This window comes from Chanodichthys erythropterus, chromosome 14, assembly GCF_024489055.1.
Source record: "Chanodichthys erythropterus isolate Z2021 chromosome 14, ASM2448905v1, whole genome shotgun sequence".
Taxonomy (NCBI): Eukaryota; Metazoa; Chordata; class Actinopteri; order Cypriniformes; family Xenocyprididae; genus Chanodichthys; species Chanodichthys erythropterus.
Window position 1 is genome coordinate 45,983,851 of NC_090234.1, and position 12,851 is coordinate 45,996,701.

At 43.2% G+C, this 12,851-nt stretch overlaps 1 protein-coding gene across 1 annotated transcript in view; it reads left to right on the forward strand.

Moving 5' to 3' along the window:
* The window catches only part of kcnj3a (potassium inwardly rectifying channel subfamily J member 3a), a 78,595-nt gene extending 66,793 nt beyond the window's left edge, over nucleotides 1-11,802 (forward strand). The window contains exon 3 of the mRNA XM_067409999.1: nucleotides 11,210-11,802. Within this exon, the coding sequence (XP_067266100.1) occupies nucleotides 11,210-11,802 (593 nt within the window). The remainder of the gene's footprint in view (nucleotides 1-11,209) is intronic.
* Nucleotides 11,803-12,851: the final 1,049 nt, after the last annotated feature.

Below are 12,851 nucleotides of genomic sequence, written 5' to 3' on the forward strand. Positions count from 1 at the left end.
GACATGACCATGTTAGCAAGCAAAGGAGCTATCTATCTAGATACTATCTAAATTATTAATGAAGATAAGTTTTATCATCAGAAAGTTCTAAAGGTTTACTGTCAATCTACGGTGTTTTTTTTAAGATATAGATGCTCAAACACCAGTAATTTATGTTGGGTGTGCAAATAACAACATGGAAAATTAAAATGGGACTTCATACCTTTATAATAGAGATCGCGAGATGAATCTGTGGCACTTGGGTAAAATATAAATGTCCATTGCAAAACAAAAACAGTACTTTTTGTCCATGAAATATTGATATATTATCCACTGTTTGCATAACATTTCTTTTTAATGATCTGCTCTCTGTCATCGTTCTTCAAGAAAGGATGCAATCTGAGCAGCGTTTATGTTGTAAAACTGTATACGATCGTATCTAACAATGAGCCTGTGTCCAAAGTATATTTTTTCAAAATAGCGCAGCAGTTTTAGTTATAATATCCAAGCAGTGCTGTCAGATTTTGATATCCTCCCGCCATTGTATATGTTACATATTACCACGCTTGTTTGTACAGTTTTAACCACTTCCCTTTTTTTCTGTGCTTCTAATATGTAAAGCTGCTTTGAAACAATTACCAATTGTAAAAGCGCTATATAAATAAATTTGACTTGACTTGACTTGACATTGTCATTGTAGTAAATCTCACAAACAAAACTTTCAGCCAATGCCACGATCCAACAACATGTGTTCTGTTTCTTCCGCATGCATGCACATTTACACAGACACACATCAGTCTCGAATATTATGCAGCAAGCCATATTTCTTAATTGTATAAAATAATCGAGCACAAATGCGGCTAAGATGCCAAATTCAGCGGCTGGAATTAACTGAGGTAAAGTGACGGCTCAAAGACAGCAGCAGCATCTACCTGTCACTCAAGTGACCATGCCCTTAATTATGCAGAAATTTAAGGCTTAATATAATTTAAAAGACTGAGTTAGAAAAAAATTCACCCCCCTCACAGTTGTCATGAAGGGCAAAATTAGCAGTATAGACCAAAACCACAATTTGAACCAACTTGTAAACATGTTTTTTTCTGCTGTAAACTTGGCCAATTTAACATGGATCTCAATGAGATTCTGCTCTCTTTTGGAGCTTGTTCCTAGCAGCCAGTCCATGAATCACAGTTTAAGTCACTTCCGTATTGGCTTCACAAGAGGTTGCCGCTTGGTGTAAACAGGATATGTGTCAGTATCCATGGATTTGTTCTTAAAGGGACCGTAGCCTATATTTGTCATTAATGTTCATAAAACAACAAAATATGTTAAATAAATGTACACATGGTAAATAAACCTACTGTATCTGAAAAACAAGTTTTATTTAATTTGTATCTCTATAGTATTTGTTGTATTGTTTGCAATTTGTTTGTAAATTTCTTTTTGCATAACAACAATTATATATTTGTAATTATGCCCTTTGAAGGTTATTGGACACTGTGAAACTTTTGTTCTTTAAGTTTGTGACAAGCACATACAAATTATTACTTTTTTCATTAGAGTAATAATAAAGAAGCTGTCCTACATTCATTAGTCTCACTGTGTTGTGCTTGGAAAACTGCAACATCACCAAAAAACAAACAAACAAACAAACAAAAAACAATAAAAGATAGAGAGAGAAATTAATATATGTATAGGCATCGAAATCAGTATCGGCGAGTACCAGAAAAAAGTATCGGTACTCGTACTTGGTCCTTAAAAAATGGTATCCATGCATCCAAATATGAAGTTTAATTTATATAGCTTTGATTGATGTGTAATGTTAGACCCCCCTGAAATGGGTCATACTATTGACATCACCTGAGCAGTTGAATTAAATACACAAGAACATAACGTAAGTGTTTAAAGTGTATGGTTCATTTGAAAGCTTGCCCTCTTTGACTTGCTGTTAATGCTGCTAAGTTGAATGTACAGAGCACACTGATGTACAGTGCAAAACATTTTCATCTTAAAGGTGCTCTAAGCGATCCTGGGTGGAGTAACTTCCTGTTGATGTTCGAAGTGTTGTCAAACAAAACAGAGGCTAGCTAGACCCTCCCTCCTCCTCCTCCTCCTCCTCCTCCTCCTCCTCCTCCCCTCCATGCTTTCTGAAACAGGCATAACCGCGCATTTAAAATCATTCTTGTCGGTTATTGGCTGGAGCATGTTTATTATGTTTTGTGGTCCAGGCTGCACCAGTTTGTTTTTATTGCCGTTTCCAGAGCTTGTGGAGACTACAGAGAACGTGTTTTTTTTACAGTGTGTTCAGGGGACAGGCAGCTAGCAGATAGTGAGGAGATGTTTGCTGTATGTGACAAAAAATGTTTTGGCCTAAAAACGTGTGACATCGCTTTGAGCACCTTCAAAAATGGTCTAGTAATTTTATAGTACATGGATTTTTTTTATTTCTTGTTCCTTTGATAGTTTGATAGTATGATAATTTGATAGCCGGAAGCTCTGTAACTTGTTGTTTGCCTTTTTCACGACACTTCACAATTCAGTATGCAAATGTAAGAAATGAAATAAATGAAAAACCATGAAAAAACTGATAAATTATGTCAGATTACATAGAAAACAACAAATTTTCAGGTTAATCTCTGCAAATTGAAGGTTTTTATGAGTTATTTTATCAAGCTGCTCTGTCCATCTAGTTATTTACTATATAGATTTAAATATAGATTTTCCATGTAAAATAACTAAGAAATTATTTATAAAAATGTAATTAGCACATAAATTCAAAACAAATGTTTGCAATTTACAGTATTAATCTTTATTTTTACAGAACCACTCACAACTCCAATCTATGAATTAATTACTTAGAAATGCATAATAGCAACATTTACAACCAATTTCTGTTAAATTAACAAAATATAGTACAGAATACATTTAATCAAAGCATGCACATACAGTATTAGTCATTGTATATAAGACATTGTATGTCAACTTACTTAAATTATAGGAAATACAAGCGTAGTATTGTAACAGACACGTCAGGTTCCACCTCACTGCCATACCCACGTACCCAATCACCGGAGTACTAATCACCACCACCTGCCACTCATCAGCACTGCAATCAACACCACTACAAAGACTCTCCACACACACACACTCACTGTCCGGTCTCGTTTGCACTACTACCCATGTATGCTAACCTTAAGGACTCCAAACGCTATACTTACCTGTTCCAGTCGTCTCCTCCATCTCCTTCGTCTCCCGTCCTCCTTGTGTGCTTACCTGCCTGTGTGTGTGAGTGTCTCCGCCAGCTTCAACCATCCCATCTCTTCATCAACATCTGCAAGACATTATCAGGACAGTATTACATTCCCTTCATCTCTCCAGTACTCATTATCTGCTTACCATAACCCCGTGCTCTGCATATAACTAATAAACTCACCTGGATTGTTTATATCTCTGCCTCCGTGTCTCTGTACCATAACAGAAGACCGGACCATAACAACTTTACAGCATGAGCACCAACGACCCATTTCAAGAGCTCGTGGACGCACTGCGCCGAGCACTCACACCACAGCCATCCTCACCATCAATATCCACCACTTCAGCTTCCGCACCTTCTGTCACCTCTCCTTCTCCAGCATTCACCGCCAGTCCCATGGCCAAACCGGCGCCCTACTCAGGATCGGCGGAGGAATGCAGCGGATTCCTTCTCCAATGTGAACTGGTCCTGGAGATGCAGCCGCACCTCTACACTTACGACACAGCAAAAATTGCGTTCATCATTTCGCAACTGCAAGGTAAGGCCCTGCAATGGGCAGATTCCCTGTGGACTCAGAAAGGCCCTGTTGTACAATCATATTCGCCGTTCGTCTCTCACTTCCGTGAGGTCTTCGGGAAACCTCTGAAGGATTCTTCCACTGGTGAGAAGCTCTACAATCTAAAGCAAAGAAATCTCTCTGTGAATGATTATGCCTTGCAGTTCCGAACGCTAGCCGCCACCAGCGGATGGAATGAACAAGCCCTCATCACTTCTTTCCTTCAAGGATTGGAACCCAACGTGCGGCTGCATCTCGCTGCATACGAGGACTCAATGGGACTTGAACGCTTCATCCAACTCGCCATCCGCGTGGGTTCTCGTATGCAGTCGTGTCTCCTCGAGCACCAGGGCCAGTCACCTGCCACCAACCTCCTCCGCCGGTCTGAACCCGTCAGCTCCCCAGAACCAGCCACCGAACCAATGTTAATCGACCACTCCCGTCTAACTTCCAATGAAAGACAAAGAAGATTGTCTCTTAACTTATGTCTATATTGTGGATCTCCGGGGCATGTTCTCTCCACATGCCCAACCCGTCCTCCTCGGCCCGTGGTGAGTGCGATTTTTTCCTTCCATTCATAAAATGAAAACACTCGCAACTGTTGTAATCCTTACTGCTGCAAATACCTCTGTTCCAGTGGTGGCGCTCCTCGACTCAGGGTCTGCAGGAAATTTCATCTCCGGCGCCCTCTGTCGACAACTCAAGCTCAAGATCTCCCCGTCTCCGGTTAACTATCAAATCCACTCCATCACGGGCAAACCCCTGAGCCGTAATCACGTCCGTCATTGTGTGGGACCACTTCAACTCAGCGTGGGTATTCTACACTCTGAAAAGATTCATCTGCTGGTTCTGGAGGAGTCCACCGCTGACGTGGTTCTAGGGCGCCCGTGGCTCGAACAACATAGCCCCAACATCTCTTGGCGCACGGGCGAAGTCCTGAAGTGGGGCGACCACTGCTTTCCAGATTGCTTCCCAACGCTTCCTGTTCCAAAGTCTCCATTCTCCAAGTCTCTCTCCATGAATGCAACCTCTATCGAAAGCCCTGTCGAAAAACGCTCCGTGGATGTTCCCCCGGACTACGCCCCCTTCAGTGACGTTTTCTGCCCGCAACGCGCCTCCAAGCTTCCTCCACACCGGCCATGGGACTGTGCCATCGATCTGCTACCGGGTGAACCAGTGCCCAGGGGACGCATTTACCCCCTATCAATACCGGAGGAGAAGGCCATGGAGGAATACATCAAAGAGGCCCTCAACCAAGGTTACATCCGCCCGTCTACTTCCCCTGCTGCTTCAAGCTTCTTTTTTGTGGCGAAGAAGGACGGAGGCTTGAGGCCCTGCATTGATTACCGTGCCCTCAACAAAATCACCATTAAATTCCGCTACCCGCTTCCCCTCGTCCCAGCGGCCCTGGAACATCTCCGTGGTGCCACTGTGTTCACTAAGCTGGACCTCCGCAGCGCGTACAACCTCATCCGGATACGCGAGGGGGACGAGTGGAAGACCGCCTTTGTCACGCCCACCGGACACTACGAATATCTTGTTATGCCGTATGGCCTGGTCAACGCCCCCTCCGTATTCCAGGATTTCATACACGAGGTGCTCCGGGAGTTTCTCCACAAATTTGTTCTGGTGTATATAGACGACATCCTCATCTACTCCCGGAGCTTGGCCGAACATCGCCACCACGTTGCGGAGGTCCTCCAACGCCTACGGCAATTCCACCTCTTCCTCAAAGCTGAAAAGTGCTCCTTTCACCAGCCCTCTGTCCAATTCCTGGGGTACGTAATAGATCACAGTGGCATCCGGATGGACGAGGGGAAGGTCTCCGCCATTCAGTCCTGGCCCACTCCATCTTCAATCAAAGAACTCCAACGCTTCCTAGGTTTCTCCAACTTCTACCGCCGGTTTATCAAGAACTACAGCACCATCGTCAGTCCATTAACCAACCTACTCCGTAACCAGCCCAAGTCTCTGTCCTGGTCCCAACAAGCCACCAACGCCTTCGAGACCCTTAAAAGAGCCTTCACCACCGCTCCCCTCCTCGTCCACCCTAATCCAGAGCTCCCATTCATCATGGAAGTGGACGCCTCCACCACCGGAGTGGGAGCGGTTCTTTCACAGCAGCAGGGGACACCTAGTAGACTCCATCCATGCGCCTTCTTCTCCCGCAAGCTCAACCCGGCGGAGGTCAATTACGACATCGGTGACCGCGAACTCCTGGCCGCCAAGCTTGCCCTCGAGGAGTGGAGGCATTGGTTGGAAGGGGCTACTCATCCATTCCAAGTTCTCACTGATCATAAAAACCTTGAATATCTAAAAGCTGCCAAAAGACTCAACCCTCGCCAAGCTCGCTGGGCCATGTTTTTCTCAAGGTTCAATTTCTCTATCTCCTACCGCCCTGGTTCTAAAAATACCAAAGCTGACGCTCTGTCTCGCCTCCATTCCCCGGAGGAAAAGCCTGAAGACCCTGAAACAATCCTGCCGGAGTCCATCTTCGTGAGTCCCATCCAGTGGTCCGAAGAAACCATACCCTCCTCCAATGCCTCCACACGCACTCCACCGGGTTGCCCCCAAGGCATGCAATACGTCACACGGGCACGTCGCACTCCACTACTGCACAATACCCACTCATCACTTGGCACTGGTCACCCGGGGGTCAATGAGACCCTCTCGTTGCTCAAACAACGCTTCTGGTGGCCCAACATGGCCAACGATGTCAGAAGGTACGTGCAGGGCTGCAGGGAGTGCGCCATCTCTAAGAGCCCACGCCATCTTCCCACCGGCAAGCTCCTACCTCTGCCCGTTCCTGAGAGACCCTGGTCACACCTGGGAGTGGACTTCGTCACAGACCTCCCTGAGTCTGACGGTAACACCTGCATCCTGGTGGTGGTAGACCGCTTCTCAAAGTCCTGCCGCCTGATACCCCTGGAGGGTCTACCTACCGCCATGGCAACTGCTGAGTTGATGTTTAATCATGTTTTTCGTCATTATGGAATACCTGAAGATATAGTCTCCGACAGAGGACCCCAGTTCGTATCCCACGTCTGGAAAGCCTTCTTCTCCCTCCTGGGTGTGACCGTCAGCCTGTCATCTGGATACCATCCTCAGTCGAACGGGCAGACGGAACGCAAGATCCAGGAGATAGGCCGCTTCCTGCGTACCTTCTGTCACGGCCACCAGAACTCCTGGAACCAGTACCTGGGTTGGGCCGAGTACGCACAGAACTCCCTCCGCCAAGCCACAACTGGACTGACACCCTTCCAGTGCGTACTCGGCTACCAACCCCCACTGTTCCCCTGGGATGGGGAACCTTCCAACGTCCCCGCAGTCGACTACTGGTTCCGGGAGAGCGAGAGGGTTTGGGACTCAGCTCATCACCAACTGCAGAGAGCCCTGCGCAGACGCAAGATGACAGCCGACCTTCGGCGCTCCGAAGCTCCCGTCTACCAACCGGGGCAGAAGGTCTGGCTGTCCACCCGGGACATCAGGATGCGTCTGCCCTGCAAGAAGCTGAGTCCCCGCTTCATTGGCCCGTTCCCCATCATCCGGCAGATCAACCCCGTCACCTACCGTCTTCAACTCCCAGCACAGTACAGTAGAATCCATCCCACATTCCACGTATCACTGCTTAAGCCTCACCACCCTTCTGTTGTTCCCTCCACAGAACCTGACGTGGCAGCCGCCGAGCCCCCCCTTCCACTCATCCTGGAGGACGGCACAGCCTACGTGGTTCACGAAATCCTGGATTCCCGGCGCCGTGGTGGTCAGCTTGAATACCTCGTCGACTGGGAAGGCTATGGTCCCGAGGAACGCTCATGGGTCCCCAAGAATGATATCCTTGATCCTATCCTATTACAGAACTTCCATACCAATCACCCTGACAGACCTGCCCCACGCCCGAGAGGAAGACCACCACGACGTCGGGGTCCGCGGCCCTCAGGAGCAGGCCGTGGGAGGGGGGGTACTGTAACAGACACGTCAGGTTCCACCTCACTGCCATACCCACGTACCCAATCACCGGAGTACTAATCACCACCACCTGCCACTCATCAGCACTGCAATCAACACCACTACAAAGACTCTCCACACACACACACTCACTGTCCGGTCTTGTTTGCACTACTACCCATGTATGCTAACCTTAAGGACTCCAAACGCTATACTTACCTGTTCCAGTCGTCTCCTCCATCTCCTTCGTCTCCCGTCCTCCTTGTGTGCTTACCTGCCTGTGTGTGTGAGTGTCTCCGCCAGCTTCAACCATCCCATCTCTTCATCAACATCTGCAAGACATTATCAGGACAGTATTACATTCCCTTCATCTCTCCAGTACTCATTATCTGCTTACCATAACCCCGTGCTCTGCATATAACTAATAAACTCACCTGGATTGTTTATATCTCTGCCTCCGTGTCTCTGTACCATAACAAGTATATAGAACATCTATATTAAAAGACAATTACTGTATACTTCTGTACTGTAATATTGCTGTTATTTTATGCATATATGATGACTCTGACATATATGTGACTACAAGGAGTACAATGGGAGCAACAATAAGTACAATGACAATTTCCAGTTAGTGTAGCACAGTATGCATAGAAATTATTATTATTTTATTTATTTTTTCAGTTAAACAGAAAGATAGTATTAACCAGTCAATTGTTCACAAAAAAAAGATGCATTCTCTCTTATCAGTCTCTTGAAAATGGTTTGAGTTAGTCCAGTTTGGGATAGTTAGTTTGGGTTATTCCACCAGCATGGAACAGTCCAGGTAAAGGTCAGTTAAAGTGAGTTTGTGCCCCTTTGGGATGGCACCACAAGATGCTGTTCACTTCCAGAAAGCAAGCTTCTGGAGGGCGTATAATAAGTCTGAAGCAGAGAGTTTAGGTACAGGCTTTGAGAGCCAGTTGTTGTTCTGTTGTGTAGCATACAGAATGGCTTGATCTTCCCAATGTTGTACTGGGCAAATATGCAAGATCGGGCAGTTCCAGCACTGTAGTCTGTGAAGTTTAACTGATCAATTATAACACAAAGGATGGGTGGCTGAAACCATGAGCACTTCTGTCTTGGCAAGGTGGAGTTGAAGGTAAAGGTCATCCAGGTGAAAGTCGGACATTTCCATCAAGCAGGCTGAGATGCGAGCAGCTACTGGTTGATCATCTGGCTGGAATGAAAAGTAGAGTGTGTGAGGATAGCAGTGATAGGAAAAGCCATGTTTCTGAATGATTCTAGTTACAATTACAACAAAAAATACTGTTCAGAATAGCAGCATAAAAAGATGTAAATAAAGAATGTGTTGTATAAGAATAGTAATCTTTCCACACCTGTACTGTAATGCTGCTGTAGATCTCCAGTCTTTCCACATTACATGAAATCATAAAGAAATAAAAAGTTGGCTATTACATTCATTCAAACATGCCAGCATATGTTTTACTGAGACAATGCAAAACCTCAACCTTCTTTGATCTGAAATTTTTATATCCAACTATCCAATGTATCTTATGATTCAGTAATGACAATTTACTCAGGTCATGTAAGATTTTTTTATTATTATACTTTATTATTACACTAATATATGCATACTATTCGCGTTTGCAAGCAGATGCACTCATAATATTTATTATGTTGTTCATATTGTACTCTTATCTGCTTTCCTGTATAGGCCTATAGTATGAGTATACTGCAGAGTTTATAAAAAGAGATTTAAATAATGGCGGTACTACCACATCTGAACGAAGACATAAACACTGAATGGACTTTATTAATAACTAACGTTAATCTTTCTTGGTTTAAAACAGATGGAAAATTGAAAGATGCCTGCTGCAGTTGTTTTGCTTTCAACGGCAGTTACCTTACGTCATTTGTGTGAACACCGTTTAGAAATATTTATATTAGATTCGAAACTATAAACAATACAAAGGTGTAGCCACAATACATAAAATATCACACACATGCAACGTTAGAATGAAACTCTTAACGTTAACCTCAGCCAGTGATCGGTTGCTATGATGTTCGCTGTGGTCTTCTCGCTGAAAGGACGTGATAGTTTTTCCTCACACTGTTCCCGAAGAATGGATTGACGGATGAGTTCAAATAAATACTCCTGCTCACGACTGCTCTTTAGGATTGCTTTACACTACTGTTTAATCTCACGACACACAAGCGTAGTCTGAAATAAATTCAATAACGCGCTCGCCCTTCCATCACTGCATCACTGCACTACTCCAGGAACTGTTGTAGGCGGGACTAACGGAAAAGTTATCGGCGGCAAATTTGAATCTGCGTCGCGCGTGCTCGCAGACGCCCCCCCGCGCGCGCGCGCGCACGCACGTACACACACCACAGTCTATGACACACACACACACACACACACACACAAAGCTGCGCATTTGCAACTCGATTTGGAAAAACATAAAATGTACATATCAATAATAGATGTGTTCAGAAAATTTAGGGGAGAATAAGTCAAGGCCAATCAGCAGTTTCAAAATAAGCATATTTGCAAGATGAGGTTAAAATTTTAGTAATACAATGCATAATATATAGAACCCCTACACACCTACTGTATGTACCAATACTATAACTGAACCTTAAAAAAACTAACTTTAACCAACACATTAGCTACTCTTAAATGAAAGAAGAAAAAAAAAACATGTTGAATGACTGCATATTTCTGTAGTTATACATTCATTCCCTTTTTTGTATTTTTACAGAAAAAATCTGTAAAATATTAATCAACATTTTATGTAAAATTACACATTTTTCTGTAAAAAATACAGAACATTTTTTTTAAAAAACAGAAATTTAATGTAATGCTAAAATACATGCAATTCCCTGTAAATTTAATAGCTGAAAATTAAATTACATCAAATATCTGTAAAACAACAGGTATTTCAATGTATAATGAGAAAACAGAAAAAAATCTGTAAAAAAATACAGACCAATACCTGTAAATTTACATTTATTTTTAACAGTGTATGAGTGGTGAAATGGCTGGCCGCACACAACCACTGAAGTGTAGTGTATGAAACAAAGGTGCAACAGCACAAACTGTAAGATTATAAAAGATGGTTTATATTATGCAGTTTCTATAGCATATACTTTCAGCTGTCAAACCACAAAAGGACAAACTTGTTACTGAAATAATATTTATACACAATGTATCTTCCAGCCAAGGGTCAAGTCATTTCTTTAAACATTTTTAATGTTTAATGCGTATAGGGTTAGACGTTTAGAACCAATCTTAACCAGATGTTTTAGGGAATATCAATACAGTTCTGCCTTCCAAGCACTGTACTAATCAAGAGAGTTGTGTATAATACTCTTTAGAGTGCAGCAATGCTTTTCCCAATTCCATTTAATGGATTAATCCTTGACCACTTCTTTCATTCTTCCATTTGTTCCTGTGTCTTCTCTCACAGGCATGACTTGTCAAGCGCGGACGTCGTACACAGAGGACGAGGTGCTCTGGGGCCACAGATTCTTCCCGGTTATCTCTCTGGAGGAGGGTTTCTTTAAAGTCGATTATTCTCAGTTCCACGCTACATTTGAGGTTCACACACCTCCCTACAGCGCAAAGGAGCAGGATGAGGCATTACTCATGTCCTCTCCACTCATGGCCCCATCTCTGTGCAATAGTAGAGAGAAGAACAGCTCCCTGGACTGTCTAGAGCTGCTGGAGGATCCAGAGAGCACCACTAAATTACCAACCAAGTTACAGAAAATGACAGGTAGAGATGGACTGCCCAGGAAGCTCCTGAGAATGAGTTCCACCACATCAGAGATGACATACAGCCTTGGCGAAATGCCCATGAAGCTTCAACGCATCAGTTCTGTGCCTGGGGTCTCAGAGGAAAAGCAGGTTACCAAGGCGACTAAGATTGCCACAGAGTCCATCAGCAAATCAGTTGCGGACTTGCCGCCGAAACTGCAGAGACTGGCTGGGGGAGGAGGTCGCATGGATGGACACCTGCCACCCAAACTCCGAAAGATGAATTCTGATCGTTTCACATAGATACTTTCTTCTTCAGCAACTTTCAAAAGGGCCCTCTTATAATTCAAGATATTTAGCGTGCATATATAGACAGATAAACCGTATATGCAGTACTAATATAGGATAATGTAATTCAGAGCATCTGTTCCTGTGGTGGGTTCATATTCAGTGAACAGGCTCTTTCAGGTTGTTGTTACTACAAGCACAATCTAGTATGGATGACACCCTCAAGTGCATGTTAAAATGTTTCTCTCCCTCTGATGGCATGACAAGCTGTACATATTTATTTGCCAAGGAAATGTTAGCAAATATTATTTTCTGCAAGCCATATGGTGATATAGCGGACAATTCCTCCTACGTGGCTAATTAGCATTTGTTTACCATAATACCTCTATACTGAGCTTATGTTACAATGCATGTGCATATATATATATATATATATATATATATATATATATATATATATATATATATATATATATATATATATATATATATATATATATATTCGATAAGTAATTATATAGAATAGTACATATATTACTGAGAACTGTCAATTGTGGAAAGCTTTTTATGGCTTTTATATTTACTGATAATATCATAAAAGGACAAAAAATAGGGAAATCAATTGGTAAAAGCTGGTATCTGTCACCTTATTCAGAATAGTTCCCCCCAAAATGCTTTTGTTTCTCTCCCTCAGGTTGTTTGAAAGCTGTCTTGCTTTCTTTTGAGAAACACAGAAGTAGATGCTTTGCAGAAAGTCCATGCTGCCTCTTTTAATAGAATTGATACAGACAGTGACCAGGGGCTGTCAAAGTTTAAATAAGAAGAAAAGAAAAAGAAAAGATACATTAAAAAAATGGTCCAAAAAAAATTGACGCTACATTCCATGCTGATGATTTTCTCCTTCACATCACTGGGTTTGAAATAACATGAGGACAGAAATTCCATTTTTGGATGAACTATTCCTTTTACTGTAACAGAGCAATAACTGAATGGATGATAAGTATCAAAATCAGTGTAACCATTTAGCAAAATTACCTGGAATTTCAACACAAATTTGTTGTTTA